We start from the raw sequence: 17,410 nt of genomic DNA on the forward strand, positions 1-17,410 counted from the left end.
CCAAAATACATCCCCACCCTAACCCATGTAATTATTTCAAACTTTTGACATAAATTTATTTAACAGATTAAACAAAGAAAAAGCATTTTTCTCAACAAAAGGAGTTGCATGCATGATTTTGGAACAAAACCACATGATTTAGCTCTGGTTCAAAATGCATTGAACAGATATTCAGGTTTTCTTTTGACACTGGGTTTTTATTGACTGCTTCATGATGATACCAAGTAAAAACAAGATGCAATATTTAAAAATATTCACTTGGTGGATACTTCTGGTTGTATAAAACCGTTGGATCAACAGCAGTTCTGCAAATATTGTGTGGTCACAGTCCTGCATGGCTGCTCTATAAAAACCTGGTGTTTGCAGGGAAGCTCAGAGTGAGAGATAATCTTTGAGTTTATCCATAATTCCAGGAATTCCATCAGCTGGAACTACAATTACTGTCCTCAAAGGCTTCATGGGTACATCATCAAAGGACCATCTGCCACCCAGACAGGTGTCACTTTCCTCTTGCACAGAGTAGTTGAATTTCAGCAGGGCTTTCTAAACAACAGAAATGAAAGCATTCAGATTAAAATGTTTAATTAGCATGAAGATAATACACCATCTAAACAAAGTGAAAATAATTATCATTAATTATGCCCATGCTTATTAAGAAGTTTTTTCTCTCATGAAGTGTCCACCAAAAAGACCAACCCAAAAATCCACTATTTCAAGTGTTTTAAACTATCTTCTTTTCACAGAATTTAAATCATTCATATTAAATTCTATAATGGTTGCTACCATTATAGTTTGGGATCAGAGAAACAACCTAGAAGGGAGTGGAAAAAAAAGTAATCAATGTTCTGAGGCTCTGCTGCTTTCAGGGCCTAATCTTAAAACTGCCCAGAATCCTAAAAGTTAACAAATCTCTAAGAATATGAGTAGAAATCAAATATTAAGGGGACCAGTATGAATCCTGAGGAGAATTTCAGAAAGCTCTTGGAAAGGTTCCAGATGGCTGCAGCAACTGCAAGATCCATTTATACTCCTCCAAACAGGCAGGTGTCTCAAATGTGCATTATTTCTTTTCAGGAATATAAACCCCACACAGAAAGTCCCTTTTCATCAGCATTCCTAGACAAAATTCCTGATGGACAAGAAAAACAACCTAATGAATGTTTGCAGTTCTCACACAAGGCAGATTAAGAGCTCTGAGCTGAACCATCAAGTAGAAAAACTCACCTTCCTTTTGGGGGAAAATTAAGATCCACTCTCCTTTTAGGTTTGCTTTCCGCTAACAATATATCAAGGCTTTAAATCTCATTTTGGACCAATTACCACACTAACTGAGTGGCTTTGCTCAAGAACAATTTGAGCACCTTTAATCAATTCCAAGTCTGGTTCTAATAGATTTTCTGGTTATAATTTTAAGGAACAGAATAAAGCCCAGGGCAGTGCCAAGTGCAGGAAAAGGCTTCTCTCACTTTGATATGGCTCCAAGTGCCTCACACATTTAATGCTATTTTATGGCAATCTAATTAACATTATGTGTGATCAGGGAGGACAGACACTCAGCACTAATTTAACACACACACATTATTAAGTACAGAGAGACATTTAATCTAATACCCTACATAACGTTTTAAATAATTTTTTTTTAAACAATGGGAAGAATGTTAAAAAGAAAAACATGCTCAGTTTGAGTCTGTCCTTTTGAGCTGAGAATTACTGGAGTTTAGATGAAAGCACACAATTAGCCTTTAATAAATAATAAAGCTGAGATAAATAAATACAAAATAGACCTTCTAGAACAGAACACCCATGGCCACATGAGCATCACAGGCTTCTCCCCAGCAGCTTTTCAACAACATTGTACAAGAGCTCAGCTTCAGCTGTTTCAGCTGCTGTGGCAGGAGCACAAAAAAAAAAATCTACAATACTGCACAGAGGCTACAGCACAATTCCCTACAGCCACCAGTGAATTCCCCCACTTACATTTCTCTCCTTCCCAGAAATAAAATTACAGCCCTATCACAGCCTCTGTCAGAATGATTACACACAGGAACCTTTGCCATTAACCACCCCCTGCATGTGCAAGTCCTTTGCCCTGCAGGCACTGCCAGAAATGAAAAATAACAGTCTCTTGACAAACTAATAATATTGTACAATAGTGGTTTAAGAAAAAAAAAAAAAAAAGTCATGAAAAATTCTTTGCATTTCAAAGCACATTTTAAATTTCATTTCCTGCATTTCCCCTCACCTGATCTGGCTTGGGACCAGCAAAATTGTGTGGCCAGGTTGGCTTAGGAAATGGGAAGTAATATTTTCATCTCAGTGTTTCACCACTTTTTATTAATATACCTGCTCTGAGTAGAACAGAGACAGAAAAGGGAAGCAAGAGCCATTTCTTAGGATCTCCATAAGTTTTTATTCCAAGCATTTTTTGCAAGTAACAGGTACCCAGGAGGAAACAGATAAATCATACACAGAAGGAGCCTGACTGCTTCTCTCTCAACACTACTCCAAAACACCCTGGATTTAATTTAAAAATATTTGTGACCATCTTGATATAAGCTCCCCTGGAATCTGAGGTGAAACATCTCTTGTTGATGATATGTAAAGAAAAAGAAACATTTTAAATAAAAAATAGTGTTACCTCATGAAAGAATTCTTCCTCTGCATTTGCAAACATTAATTCCTCCTTTGGCTGATTTCTCCCTTCTTTCCTCTTAGAATTGCTCTTTGTGGCTTCTGTAAAGGTCTTGCTGATAAGGAGGTAATAGTGGCACTTTCCACAGGGTTTGTTTGTTTTCTGGGCCTCAGTCAGCTCCTTCCTAAAGACAAAGGAATGTTTACACAATTTAAATCCTAAACAAGCATATAAATAAACTTCATAATGTACTGGTATAGAAAAGATAGTCAAATTGAAGCTTATTCTTTGATGAGAACCTCAGAAAAGCAATTTTGCAGATGTATTCCTGGTACTTAAATGTAATATTTGTACTTTAAATATAAAAATATGGATGCTTTTCCCCAGCCCACAGGATAACCCTTTTTCCCAGAATCCTGTTCATGGTAGAGTGTCTGTGCAATGATTCTAAGTGCAACTCTCCTTAAAAACACATCACATTATCAGTTCCTTGAGGAATTGTAACTGCAGGGACAGAAATACTCTTGCTCACCCTTGTGTTCAACATGTTGTCATTCTAAAACCTTTAAGACAAAGAGGCTGAGATCTGAATTTGAGCTGAGATGAGTGCTGTACTTGTGGTGACCTCAATGTGACTTCTCATCTCATCTCACATGAGAGGAAAGAAGGCAAAAATCAAAGATGAAAAAAAGATCCTCTCCATTCTATTACTGGGTCCTTATCCAACAAAACTTCCTTGTTCCCAGTTCTCAGCACAGCACTAAAATAATGCAATGCTGAGTTTCAGTGGATTAATTTATTTACATTCACCCAGCTTTTGATATAATCCATGAACTGGCAGAGATCAACCAGCACTTCACCTGCTTTTTCATTACTTGAAAATAATCAAAACACCGCATATTTACATTGGCCAAAAAATAATTTAATCCCTCCCCTTACTCCAAATCTCCCATCCCAGAGCCAGACATTAACACAGAAACACCCAAACTGCTCATTATGAGCATGCTAAAAACGTTCTCATTTTTAAATTTTCCTAGATCAGTGTGACAATAACCTGCAATACAAGAATAAACTACAACATACACACAGCTATTTCTGTAGAACAGCTTGTGCTCTCAAATTATATCCTCTATAGAATTTGAGAAAGCTTTGTAGCTTTATAAAAATATTGTAAAAATTAACTAAAGATCATATATGTGATAAATTTTTTTGTTCATGCTTTACTCATATCTAAAGCATCAACTGTCTTAACACAGCCCTATCTATACACATAAGAGTTCTGAAAAATATGAAGAAAAAACACCATTCAACATCATGCAAGAAAAAAAAATAAACAAACTTACTGGAGCTGCTGGTGCATAGGCAGAGCAATCTGTGGAGGGACATTGATGAACCTTTCACTCAGGATGAGCCCCACAGGCTTTGTGCTGTCGTTCAGGAGTTTGCTCAGCTGTTCCACCACTCGCTGCTCACAGCTCTGCTCACAGCGGCTCAGGAGCAGCTCTTTGATTTGCTCAGCACACTGGGTGCCCTGCAATCAAAAGGTGCATTTTCTTTACCTGCTACAACAACTATTTACACAAGAAAACCTTGAATGTCAGCTTCAAGGGAACTCCCTACAGGCTTGGTGGCAATTTCCCTCAGCAGTCTCTAAAGCAATGCACGATTGCTTTGAAATCATTCTCCAGCCCTAAAGCTGAGGGCAAACAAAGGTTGGGAAGTGATGGGAACAAGGAACTGCAACACCACAGCAAAACTCCAAACTGCAAAAGATCAAAGGGATGAAATACAAGAGACTGACAGCTCACCCTGGAATTATTAGGCCCAGTTTTAACTCTCTGTTCCATTCTCTCCAAGCCTCAGCAAGTCACTGCATTCAAAGAAAGCAAAGCCACTTCAGATTTTATAAACCCAGTCCTTCATAGTGGAATTCCAAATCCCAGTCCAGCTGTCCAGGCTTGTTACACAGAATGCACTCTCATTTATTACTGATGCTAATATTTATAACCAGATGTTACTGAGGAATACCAACCTTCCTTTCTGTTAAGTTCAAGCAGCTTATAAAACCAAACACTTCATCATCATCTTCTTCATCATCACTACTGTCTTCTTGCACTTCTGCTTGCTGTAGAATGAAAGGAAAAGCAACAACTCATACTGAATTCTATTTCCACTCTGCAGCAAAAGATGTTTTTCTTTCCAGGTGATATCAGAAGATGAAAACCATTGAGGAAATCTGTACAAACACACACTGCAAACTCTGCTGCAGCACTGAACATCTCGGTGTGCTGAGAGCCAGCTTAGAGAGGGCCAGGTCATGATCTCCTACAGCAGAGCCCTCTGAAAGGCTCCTCTGAAGGTTGAGCTCACATTTAATAAGCAGTATCTCAGCTCAGAGGATGACAATATCTTAAACAAAACCAATTTCTTTCAGTTTCTAAAGTAGGGAAGTAAACCTGGAATGTCTTGAAAACCACAGAGCAATACAGCTTTGATGGGGAGGAGGACAGAGCTGTGTCTTTGTAGGAAAGCCACAAGCTTCTATTTCTTAGGGAGATAGTAAAAAACCTCTCCATTGCATCTTCAGCACTACTGCACTGAAATTCAGAGTGTGAAAAGCCTTCCTTGTAAAAAGAAACCAGCAATAACAATATATCAAATTCCTTCTTTGCTTGAAAATAGGCATGGAAAATTTCAGTTCCCGTTTCTTAAAGTAGAAAAAGCAAAAAAGCACACAAATCACACAGACAGGATCCCCTTCTGAAATACAGAAATCATGTCATCTCAACAAATAAAGTATTGTACTTCAGATATAAATATAATATCTGTCTTACCTTGATAATACTCCCAACGTGGTTCTGTTGTATTAATATATCAGTTAATTCAGCAGTGTTAACAGGAGCTTTTAGAAACAACTGGAAGACAGGAAACAAGTATTAAGTTTCAGGCACTGAGGGTATCTCATGAACCACTTATACAAAATAAAGTGAGCTTTTTATTTATTTATCTCCCTTCATTACAATACTGCAAAAACTAACAATCAGCTGCTTGAGGTGCCTGCTCCTGCACCTTCCACATGCTGATGTTTCCACACTGGTACCCTCTAGAGTCTGGTATGATCTGAAAGCTGTGGCTGTGCCATCCCTGGCAGTGTCCAAGGCCAGGCAATCTGGGACTGGGGAAGGTGTCCCTGCCCATGGAGGGGCTTTAAGGTCCCTTCCAACCCAAACCATTCTGGGATTATCTAATAAAAGGAAGCAAAGTAACATATAAAAGCTATAAAAAAATGCAGAGAATGTGAACTGATGCCTTTGCATGACTCCTTAGATTTTATCAATGGACTTATCAACCAAGCTAACAAGCAGCCACAGTACCTGCTGTAGTAACTTCTTTATCCCATTATAGTCATTGTCTGATATGGAATGTGCTTCAAATTCAATATTCACTTCCTGTGGAGTAAAACAGAGAATGTCACACATGCTTGGCAAGAAGTTTTATCAGAACAAAGCTAAACTGTAAACACTTGGAGACAAGTAATGGCAAACAGCAGAAACAGAACTTATTTCCACCTTGCAGTAACCCCAGCAATTGTTACCATTTCTCCTGTGATCTTTAGAGAACATCTGTGAAGGTAACTTTTCAAATCTGACCCATCAATTGTGTCACAAACAAACCTTTAATGCTTTGCTCCTGCCATCTGGTTCACACAATTATTTAAAATTATATTCACTATAGCCACAGACTCTTCCTGCACAGAGGTTTGATCCAGGCAGTTAAACCCTGGGAATTTCAGGACTGGGGTGCAACACCTCAGCTAAAGGTGAAGATTGCTGCAGACATTTAAATAATTCCATCCAAACCCACACTTCTGCTATGTCCCCAAATCCTCCTGGCATCATTAACCTCACTGTGGAACTCTGCAAATGCTGAGACTCAGACACTGCAGCAGCCACAATGGGAACTGCTGCTTCTCCTTCCAGAACAAATGCTGTGAGTCTACCAACAATTTTGTTGGAATTCAATATTAGAAGTCACACCTGCCAAGGTTATTCTGCCCACCTCTTCCACTGTTCAAAATCATTCAAAGTTATTTTGCCTTTTAATTGCCAGTTTCAATTACACTTCCTGAGTAACCTCAACAACTCAGCCTTCCTTCTGCCACCATTCAGCCTCATAACTCTCTCCAATCCCACACTGAGGTCATGCCCTGGAAGAACAGTGTTAAAGACCTGTTTGTAATGCAGAAAATAGGCACACAATTCCTTGGGCAGTAAAATTCAGGACACACTGGCACAGCTTGCCCTTGGATCCATGGATCCAAGGCCAGGCTGGAAAACCCTGGGACAGTGGGAGGTGTCCCTGCCCATGGCAGAGGGGGCACTGGATGGGCTTTGAAGTCCTTTCCAAACCAAACTATCCTGGCATTCTGTAATAAAAGGAAGCAAGCTAATATAATAATGTTATGACAGAATATAATAAAAGAGTTAACCCTCTGCGCCGACAGCACCATTTCCAAGCACTCCATCCCCACACCTGAGCAGGCACGCCAAAGGCCGGGGCTGTACAGCTGTAGCCTTGGGGACCCCAACACTTGAAAAACAGTCAGAAAAATTGAAAACTTTCAACCACAAGGCTGCTTTGGATCGCCGACCCATAGGGACGCGTGTCCTGCGCTCCCACAGGAGAAACTCCAGCATCCGCGGGGCCTCGCCGGGGCACAGCCGGGACACAGCCCCGTCCCGATCATCCCCCAGATACTCACCGAACATCCCTCAGATATGCACCGAACATCCCCTAGATATTCACCTAACATCCCCCAGATATTCACCGAACATGCCCCAGATACTCACCGAACATTCCCCAGATATTCACAGACAATCCGCTCAGGGAGCCGTGTGGGCTGTCCTGAACATCCCTCGAACATCTCCCAGATATTCACCGAACATCCCCCAGATATTCACCGAACATCTCCCAGATATTCACCGAACATCCCCCAGATATTCACCCAACATCCCCCAGATATTCCCCGACAATCCGCTCAGGAAGACGTGCGGGCTGTCCTGAACATCCCCCGACTATCCCCTCAGGGAGCCGGGCCGGTTTGTCCCGCTCACCCCACACAATCCCGGTATCCATGCCGGTTGTCCCGCTCACCCCGATAATCCCGGTATCCATGCCGGTTGTCCCGCTCACCTCATCGATGGGCGAGTCCGAGTCCGAGTCCGAGCAGGCCGAGCCCTCGGAGCCGCTGTCGGAGCCCTCGGAGCTGCCGCAGCCGCTGAGCGAGCTCTGCTCCCCGGCGGGGCCCCGCGCCCGCCGCTTGGCCGGCGTGGCCATGGCACGGCACGGCAGAAGGGCGGTGTGGCCGGGGAGAGGCGAGGCGAGTCGCGGGATGTCACCGAATGTCGCGACAGAGAGCGGCAAGCAGCGCCCGGCGAGCACGGCCGGGCCCGGCAGCCGCGGAGCCTGAGCAGGGAGGAGCGTCCCGGCCCCGCACAGCCGGATTTCCTCTCCGTGCTGTGGTGTCACTTCCTCGCACAGGGAATTGCTGCCGGAATGGCTGTCAGGGTTCATTAAATCGAGCTGCCCGGGGAGCTCCGGAGTCCCCATCCCTGCAGGAGGGCCCGGAGCTGGACTCGGGGCTCTGGGCTGGGGGCGCGGTGGGGATCGGGCCCGGCGGGGATCGGGTCCGGTGGGGATCGGGCCCCGTGATCCTGCAGGGCTTTGCCACCCTCAGCGATCCTGGGACTCTGTGCTTTAAAAACAACATCTGTCCTGAGCATCTCCGACATTAGCAAAACTTACTGTGAGTAAAAACCAGCCTCAGTAAAAACTGCCGATTGAAACAGGAATCGCGTCCCGGCTTCCCCTGAAGCAAATTGCTGGATAATTCCAGACACAGCAGCAGGAAAGGGTGGTAGGGAGAGCACAGCAAGCACAACGTGATTCTGGTCTTTATGGAAAATGCCAGTCGGGAAAATGCATTTAAATATCCTAAGCACTGAAGAAATACTCATTAATGATCAAGCCTCAGCTATATGGAGCGTGTTCCATTTAACAGTTTGTTAAATGGAGAAATTAATTAATTAATTAATGAAGAAAGGTGGGTGTTAATGAGGCCATGGAAAGAAGAGTGTTGGGCACTCACTATTTCCAACTTTATTGATACCCTCTATTTCCAGCTTTATTGATACCCTTCCAGAAGATTCCAATTTTCATGTTCCCTTTAAAGCATCGAACGCTTATTTATGTATTTATTTATTTATTTATTTACTTACTTACTTACTTACTTACTTACTTAAAGCTGTGTTTGCTCTGGGAGCAATTAGGTCATATCCAGGGAAAGAATTTTGAGGAAGGTGAATTTTTCCTCTGTGTGTGATGTATCAGGAAAATACCACACTGGTAATTGGGGTAAATGTGCACTAAGAAAGTGGATTTCTGTTTGTGTTATTCAGATATTTGCTTACGTTTTGTAACTTTGAATTTAGCACCAAAGCCTGTAAGGAACTGAGAAGAATCATCTTCCATTTTTATGGCAGAATAGGTGTTTTCAGCCCTGCCTTGTTTCCTAGAGTATCAGAGAAGGCATATGAATATTATCTATGTTATTTTAAATGTATAAGTGTCAAATCACTATCTTTGCATACTCATTTTGATGAGCAGAGGGTGAAAACTAGCATGGAAATTAATGTAATAAATAATCTTTTTGTAGCTATGAGCTGATTGAATTGTAGCATGTGGTGGCATTGTAAAGCATGTTACAAAATATTCTTTAAAATGTGTTGCCCTTGATGAGTTTCTTTAGAGACTCTTCCTTAAGCAGTGTTATCTAAAGGCAGCATATTTATTATTTTCTGCCCTTATCAGGGTGGGTTCTCCTGCCTGGAGAATGCACAGTAACTGCTTACTCATTGTGTAAGGAGCAGTACAACTGGTAGCAACCCAGTTCTTGGAGCTGTTAAAGTCACTGCTTGAGTCAAAAAGTCCTTTAGATCTAATTTAGATAAATTCCATTCTTGTATTTCAGGGTTCTGCTGCACTTCCTTGGTGAACAATGAAGGTTCTGCTGCTGAAGGATCCCAAAGACAAAGATTCAGGACCAGATCCATATATTAAAGTGAGTAAATGTTAAGAAAACCAAAAAAATGTGTCACTTCTTTATTAAATATTAATGCAACTATTTCAAGTGGGAAAAGGGGCTTAATCAATATTAGGAGTGTATATCTGAAATTATGCTAAGAGAAAAAGTGTCTTAGAAAATATGCCCTTCCTGCAAAGAATTTCATTAATTCTGGGACATTTGTACTGAAGTCATTGTAAAGCTCTCAGCAAAGTACTGATATTAAACCAGCTTCATTTGAATTAATTCATATCAATTATGTTCATATGGACAGAATAAAGATTACAGAAATTCTTTGTATTTTTACTGGGAATGAGATGTGAAATAGGGGTTACCTGTTGCTGGGTCCCTTCTGCTGCTGCTCTGGGTCATGTGAGTAAATCTCACTCATAAGAGTAAGAATTCCTAAAGAGGGAGGATTATTTCTTTGTAATTCTGTCAATTGGTTTCTTCCAGAGATGTACAGGGATATTTGCAGGACTGGGTGGGCACTGGGGGACTTCAGAGTTATGTGCTGATGTCTCCTGTACCTCAGAAGGCCCCAGTCCCACAGCTGTTTGTTTAATAAAATGTTGTAATATTAAATAATGAACAAATCCAAACTAGATTTACCAGGGAAAGGAAATAAAATGCCTTTTTATTTTGCTTTAGCAAAGAGAAATGCTTGTGCTTTGCTTTGAAAAAGCAAAAATGCTGTTTGGAATTTATTTCAAACCTTTTTTTGATAGGAATTAGGATCATACAGCTTGGAAGCAACATTGATCCCAGTTTTGTCATTTGAATTCACCTCTCTTGACAGCTTATTTGAGAAGGTAAGTTTGAAGTCCTTTCAGTTGTCTTATTTCCAACAGGATTTGGTTGCCAAGACCCCATTTAATCATTCTTTGTGTGGTACCTCTTTTTGTGTTGCCACAAACCAGCTTTGTACAGGAAAATTTCATGTACAGCACCAAGGACCTTGTCCTTGCTTGTTAAAGAATGAAATTGGTCAGAAAAAAAATCACATTTCTATTGTGTGACCACAAAGTGTCACAAGTTTTGGGGCATTTCAGGCGGTTGTTGAAGCTGTTGTGTTTGTCACAAGGTTATAAATAACTGATCAATTGATTTCTATAATTAATTTACTAATTAAATTTTTTTTTATTTCTTAAATTTACTGTCTCTAAATAGCTTTCCCATCCAGAGTGCTATGGAGGCCTAGTTTTTACCAGCCCAAGAGCATTAGAAGCCATCAAGATATGTTTAAAAGAGAAGAGTAAAAAAGAAGGTGAGTGCATATTGATATTCCTTGGTCTTTTTCTAACAGCATCTTGTGAAGTTTGGATTTTATTGAATTTTATTTCACTCACCAGTAGATATTTGGAGCATGATTTTAAAAAATCACAGAATTTCATAGTTTTTTTAGCATCATAAAGGGCTCATGCTACATTGAGTTTTTAAGGGTTGTGTTTTCCACACTTAAAAATGAAAGAAAGGAGTTTTTGGTGCAAATTGCTGATTAGGGAGAGCTTTTCCAGCTCTGGTTTCTCATGCAGAAGGAATATTTGGCTGCAGTGCCTGGTTTGCTTGCTGACTGCTTTCCTCCCTTAAAGAGATCATCTCAAGAACTGGCCCTTACTTCTGTGCCTGAATAACTCATAGGAAATGCTGCAGGAAAAGGGACTTCTCTGTCTTCAATAAGAAATTGCTCAAGTGAATTAATTATTAGCTAAAAAATTGTAAAGAGGTGCTGATGCATGAAAGCCAACAGATCAGGAAGAATCCTGCTAAACAGAAACAGCCAGCACAATGAAATGTCAAATCCTTGTAAACTCTTCCAGATTCTTTTGTTGGGTGATTCTGGCATGGAGTTTCTACTTTATCTGCTCCATTTTTGGGCAAATCAATGTCCTGTGAATAAGTTACACCCTGAGTAAGCAGGAAATGCATTGAGACCTTCAGTTCACTGTAGCATTTGCAGCAGCAGAGCACAATATATTAAGATTATAAGTCAAAAGTAATCACTTCTCTAAATTTCATCCCTAATCTTGATTGGGACTTTTGGAAAATACATATTTTAGCAGTAAAAATGAATCTGTAATTCCTATTCAGATTCCTCCCAAATGCAATAAATCCTTGGTTTTTTTATTCTGAATTTATTTTTACTGTTGTAGTTTGTATTTCTTTTTTCACCCCCTAGGACTCCCAGAAAAAACTCAGTGTCCTGTGCTTCTCTGGTTAAAAGAAGACAGTAAAAACCTTGGTGTATCTATTTTGATCCATTAGGATTTGTACATCCAGATTTGCTGAATGTATAGTGATGTTTCAGTCATTATTATAATTTTCCTGTATTTGTGGATTAATCAGAAGGCCAAATAATCATTTAACTTTCACATTCTGTTGCCATGTGCTTAAATTTCATTTAATTTAGTGTAATTTAATGTTTTTCAGCCTGGTCAAAATCTCTTAAACAAATGTGGAATATCAAACCAACATATGTGGTAGGAAAAGCTACAGCTTCTTTAGGTAAGATGGGGCTTAAAAAAATTAAAAATTGGCTAAATCTGGCTTGTAAGTACAATTTTTGGAGGAGGAGCTGCTGTTGAAAGGTGCTGAGGAAAAAAAATTAAGTTTTAGAAGTGGATAATTTGGAAGAGAGGTAATTATATAAAAATTAGAATTATCCATGCTCCAGCCAAGGATATCCATGGATATAATCCAGCCTCTGGATTTCTGCTCCTTTTGTTGTAATGTGATGGTCACTGATTGAAAAATTGGGTCAAAATTCTTAATTTGAATGTGGTTTTGTCTTTGTCTTTGGAAATGAAATTAGATGAGAAGGATTCTAACCTGGTTGAGATTGTGCACAAATTATTTGTGGGCTTGGATCAAGCTGTGCCTCCCTTTCCATCCCAGGGTTCTGTGACAGGAAATCTGAATTGTTCTCATTGTTTCCCATGGTTTTTTCTTTGCTGCTTTTGGTTCTAGTGGAAGAAATTGGTCTGATTCCACAAGGAGAAAAGGCTGGAAATGCTGAGAAATTAGCTGAATATATTTGTTCAAGTAAGTGGCTAAAATGTTGGAGTTAAATTAAGGTAGTGTCCCTTCCATCATTTCAGAATTCCCTTGAGGTAAAATCACAGTGAGGCAAAAATACTTCAAAAACATATACAAGATATAAATTCACATGTAATCTTAGACCCTCTAGTTAATTAATAAATGCTGTATGAGCCAGCAGGAAGAAGTATATATATTTTTATGGGAAGATTGGAAATTGCTGCTAAATCAGAAGATTTAAATGCTGATGACTTTCCCCAAAATTACCTTGTGGTTTGAAGAATCTGCTTCTCAGCTCCAAAACTGAGTGGTTTTGAGGAAATTAAAGTGATACTTTAAGTTTTGTTTAACCTTTTTGTTATGGTTAAATCTGTAATGGTTTATCAGATTTAATGCTGTAATGCAGGTCTGTAATGCTATTATCAGATTATGGGGGAATTTTTAAAGTCCATTTGCTGACTGCCTCTGTTTTTACTCTAATTTGTTAAAATTTCCAGACTTAGGGGCTGTTTATTTTTGAGTGGATGGTTCAAAGTGGTGAGAAAAGAGTTTTTGTACAGATGTGGGAGAGCTGCTGAGCAAAGTCTGCCCAGTAGCAGAGATTTATAAGGAAAAGAAAAACAGGATTGGAGCTGGCAAAGATTGGTTTTGCTGGGCACAGTGCTCTCTAATTCACTGGCAAATAAAATACTTCAGCTGTAGGGAATATTTAATGATAAAAATGAGAGTTGCCAACACAAGATGCAATAATAAATTCTGAAAATTAAAAATGCAACACAAATATGTCATAAGTGAAGAATAACCCATCTCCCCTGTTCAGCAGAGGTACTAAAGCAAAGAAAGGTTTCAGATGATTTTTTAGTGCTGGAAAATCTATTCTGGCAATGAATTAATGTTTGCCAGGGATTTTTTTTGAGCAGAAAGACAAGAGAAATACCTGCTTATTGTGTTGTATGAAGGTGAAAAAAATTACCCAAGCAGTGAATTTCTGTCACTGGAGCCTGTTTGTTGTTGAGACATAAAAATTTCCTCTGGGATTTCTTGGAGAATGTCTGCTTACATAAACCAAATCTCCATTCAGCACTGAAAAGCATTTTTTATCTAGTAATTGCTTCTTAAAAATGTATTAACAATTAGTAATCAAATAATTTAATTTCTTTGGAAAGCTAATGCAAAGCTGTATCAATCTGTGTAGAATTTCATCTTAAAAATTTCTGTATTTCTTATTTACAGAAAGGGCCAAAACTGTGCAAAGCAAGTCTGCTGTTAAATTCCTAATTTGACAAGAGCAAGTGAGGATCCACTCCCACCCCTGCAGTGCAACCAGAATCCTTTTTCCTTGGGGAATTAAGAAAATGGAATTGCAGATAGACCAAGACTTTTCAGCACAGTATTGTCCTTTTCTTTGTCTGCCTGAATATTCTTTTGTAGAGAGCTCTGTCATTTTTGGAGTGGGACAGATTTTAAATATCAAATTGAGGCAGGTTGTGTTGAGGAGGAGATAAAGTGCATTTCCATTCCCCTTGCCCTTCTACAAAGGAAGTTATCTTTTTAGCCAATATTCATTTTCTAGTTATGGAATATTCTTAATGTTCCTGCTAAGTAGCTTCTGTCCTGAGAATTGGGGCTGCAGATGTTTTCAGTTGCCTCAGAGCTGTGTCTGTGGTGAGGCATTTGATAAATCAGCATTTGATACCTTTAAAATGTATTAAATCACATTTACTCTTTATTAAAGGCCTGAGTTAATTAAAGTTCTTGTTTGTGTGTTTACAGGAGAGAAACCCAATTCCTCAGCTCTCCTATTTCCTTGTGGAGCCCTGAAAAGAGAAGTGCTTCCTACAGTGCTTAGAGAAAAAGGTTGAACTTCCCCTGGAGACCCATTTTAATTAGTCAGTGATGAGAAAAGTTGCATCTAAAGCTTGTGAACCAAATTGGAAGAAATAAAAGTGGAACTTGCTGAGGAGAGGATGGGAGTAAACACTGGGAGCTTGGAATGCTGCCCTGAGCTCTGGACATGCAAATCCTTCACAGAACTTTTATGTGTCTTTTTAGGCTAAAATTGTTACACTTCAGTGCAGTTAGGATGTTGTGAGTGCTGAATTGAAATAACAGAAATCAGTGAATTAATTATGATTGCATATCCTGGTTGCAGGCATACCCCTGGAGAGCCTCACTGTTTATCAGACCACCCAACACCCTGATCTGCAGGAATCTCTGAGCAGTTACTTCTCCCAACAGGTACGGGACCCTGAGGTCATTTGGGATTTTCTGAGGCAGGTGACAATGCCTCCCAGAATATTCCTCTTTTTGAACAGTGTAACTGAAATATCACTGGGCATCTTCAGTGTGTGTCACAAACCAGAACCCAGGACATCTGCCCCATGTAGTTTGTGTAAAAGTAATCATTGCTGTTCGTTTTTCAAGATTGGCTGGCTGATTTTTCCATTTTAGGAGCCTCCATCATAGAACTGCAGAATCATGGAATGGCTTGGGTGGGAAGGGGACTTAAAGCTCATCCAGTCCCACCCCCTGCCAGGGACAGGGACCCTCCCACTGTCCCAGGGTGCTCCAAGCCCTGCCCAACCTGGCCTTGGACACTTCCAGGGATCCAGGGGCAGCCACAGCTTCTCTGGGCACCTGTGCCAGGGCCTCCCCACGCTCCCAGCCAGGAATTCCTTCCCAATATCCCATCCATCCCTCCCCTCTGGCACTGGGAAGCTGTTCCCTGTGTCCTGTCACCACTGGCACACTGCTGGGGGAGGGACTGAGCTGTACCAACTCTGCTTCTTAACCCAGGGGATCCCTGCGAGCGTCGCCTTCTTCAGCCCATCCGGTGTCAAATTCTGCCTCCAGCACATCCAGAAGCTTTCAGGGGATTTGATCAACCAAGTCAAGGTATCTTCCCTTAAAAATGGTGGAATACAAGAGGCAGGAAACTTGGGGTGGGCAGTTGAGCTAGAAAGGCTGTTACAAGCACTGCAAACCTTGATTTTATCTTTGGTTTGTGTTTATTTCTCTGAAGAAAAACCCAATTTATAGCAAATAAACAATAACAAAAATAGCAAATGTTATTATATAGAATTATAGAGTCCCAGAATGGTTTGGAGTGGGAGGGACCTTAAAACCCATCTTGTTCCCCACCCTTGCATGGGCAGGGACACCTTCCTCTACACCAGGTGGCTCCAACCCCATCCAACCTGGCCTTGGTTGGATTTTAAAAAAAAATTATTTTCATCTGGAATGTTTCCCCCAACCACTTTCTCCATTGGGACAGATTTTCTCTTAGTGATGCAATGGTGTGAGGAGTTGTTGCTTGCACCAGGCTGCAGCTGATTAAAATTCCTCTCACTTTTCCCTGTTCCTTGAGCCTCAGAGCTCCCAGTGTTTGTAATAGCGAGATAAATGCTCATCTTCCCTGAGTCATTGCTAAGTAGCTGCATTGATGGGTGGCTTCTAATGCTGCAAATCTTCAGCCTGAGCTGCTCAGTGGTGTTGAGGACACAGAGCTGAGGTGGTTCTGTGCTGAGCATGCAGAGTGGCAATGCTGTCCCTGCAGTTCACTGCCATCGGCCCCAGCACAGCGGAGGCGCTGCAGGGCGCGGGGATCGCCGTCAGCTGCACTGCAGGGAGCCCCACACCCCAGGACCTGGCTGCTGCCATCCACACAGCCCTGCACCCACACAACTACTCTGTGCCCCACTGAGAGCCCAGCCTGCCCAGCAAGCTGCTCCAGGAGGAGATTTTCTACAAGAAAGGTTTTTTTGGGATTATGAAGCGCTGTCCGGGTCAGAAATGGGTGTGAGAAGGTTGCACCTAAAGATCTTAAATCTGGAATCTGTCCAGCATCCTTAAAGCATCCAGCTATTCCCTTTCCTCCTGTGTGCACTGTGAATATTTTGTCCTTGAAAATCAGCTGTGAACACTGAGACACTGAAATCATCCCACACCTCACCTCAGGTATCCCCCAGCACACAGCTCAGGGTGGAGTTGCTCTGTATGATCAGTTTTATTTGCACTTCTTTTGTAGCAAAACCCCCTATATTCCAATGAAGTATTTTCTTCTTGTAAACTTGTTTGTTTATTGTTCTGCTTTTCAAATGTTTGTATAAAAATAATAATTGTAGATTCTTAGTGGAACAGAATTCTTGCAGTGAAGTTGCTCTGTGTGGGGCTAATTCAGGGCAGCTGTTGCCCCTTGTTACCATGACAGGGTCTTAAAAATGAGGTTTTGGTTTCTGTTCCTGTAAAGAAGGAGGATTTAATAACAGGGAAATAAACTGGCTTACCAGAGTTAATAATGGTGTTAGAGTTGTCTGTTTTGGATGTGGTTTATGCTTTAATTGTTTATCTCTGAAAGGGGAAAAATAATCCTATTTAGCAATAATGCTCCCTCCAGCTAATGCCAGGGGCTCCACAGATTTGAATCATAACATACTCATTTATAATCCTCCTGAAAGTCATCTGTGGTGTTAGCACAGTGCTGAGGATCCTGGAATAACAGAGAAACGCTGGTGTGCTGCACAGTTCAGGTCAAGGCTGAGGGATGGGACCTGAATTCCCACCCACACCTGGAACAAGAGGGAACCTGAGCCTGGTTCTGTTCTCTAAACTGAAAAATT

The 17,410-nt window shown here is 40.9% G+C and overlaps 2 protein-coding genes across 2 annotated transcripts; one reads left to right on the forward strand and one right to left on the reverse strand.

The window, feature by feature from the left end:
* Positions 1–176: 176 nt before the first annotated feature.
* LOC116999480 (BRCA2 and CDKN1A interacting protein) lies at positions 177–8,314 on the reverse strand. Its single transcript, XM_033066223.1, has 7 exons — positions 7,826–8,314; positions 6,007–6,081; positions 5,467–5,547; positions 4,665–4,757; positions 3,976–4,163; positions 2,639–2,816; positions 177–543 (listed from the first exon to the last, which is right to left on the reverse strand). Exons 1-7 carry the CDS (start codon positions 8,240–8,242, stop codon positions 373–375), a joined length of 1,203 nt encoding a protein of 400 aa, XP_032922114.1. The 5' UTR covers positions 8,243–8,314; the 3' UTR covers positions 177–372.
* Positions 8,315–8,321: 7 nt separating this feature from the next.
* On the forward strand, positions 8,322–16,494 carry UROS (uroporphyrinogen III synthase). Its single transcript, XM_033066009.2, has 10 exons — positions 8,322–8,438; positions 9,663–9,752; positions 10,484–10,567; positions 10,926–11,022; positions 12,186–12,260; positions 12,723–12,797; positions 14,565–14,648; positions 14,944–15,029; positions 15,588–15,686; positions 16,348–16,494. Exons 2-10 carry the CDS (start codon positions 9,690–9,692, stop codon positions 16,492–16,494), a joined length of 810 nt encoding a protein of 269 aa, XP_032921900.1. The 5' UTR covers positions 8,322–8,438; positions 9,663–9,689.
* The last annotated feature ends 916 nt before the right edge of the window (positions 16,495–17,410 follow it).

The sequence above is a fragment of the Catharus ustulatus genome, chromosome 8, assembly GCF_009819885.2.
Source record: "Catharus ustulatus isolate bCatUst1 chromosome 8, bCatUst1.pri.v2, whole genome shotgun sequence".
NCBI classification, from domain to species: domain Eukaryota; kingdom Metazoa; phylum Chordata; class Aves; order Passeriformes; family Turdidae; genus Catharus; species Catharus ustulatus.

Coding starts and splice junctions, on each gene's coding strand:
- LOC116999480 (XM_033066223.1), bottom strand. CDS start 8,242: ATGGGGACTCCGGAGCTCCCCGGGCAGCTCGATTTAATGAACCCTGAC. Junction 6,082..7,825: donor CGGACTCGCCCATCGATGAG/GTGAGCGGGACA, acceptor TTTACTCCACAG/GAAGTGAATATTGAATTTGA. Junction 2,817..3,975: donor CCTATGCACCAGCAGCTCCA/GTAAGTTTGTTT, acceptor CTTTGTCTTTAG/GAAGGAGCTGACTGAGGCCC.
- UROS (XM_033066009.2), top strand. CDS start 9,690: ATGAAGGTTCTGCTGCTGAAGGATCCCAAAGACAAAGATTCAGGACCA. Junction 11,023..12,185: donor AGAGAAGAGTAAAAAAGAAG/GTGAGTGCATAT, acceptor AATGTTTTTCAG/CCTGGTCAAAATCTCTTAAA. Junction 15,030..15,587: donor GCAGTTACTTCTCCCAACAG/GTACGGGACCCT, acceptor TTCTTAACCCAG/GGGATCCCTGCGAGCGTCGC.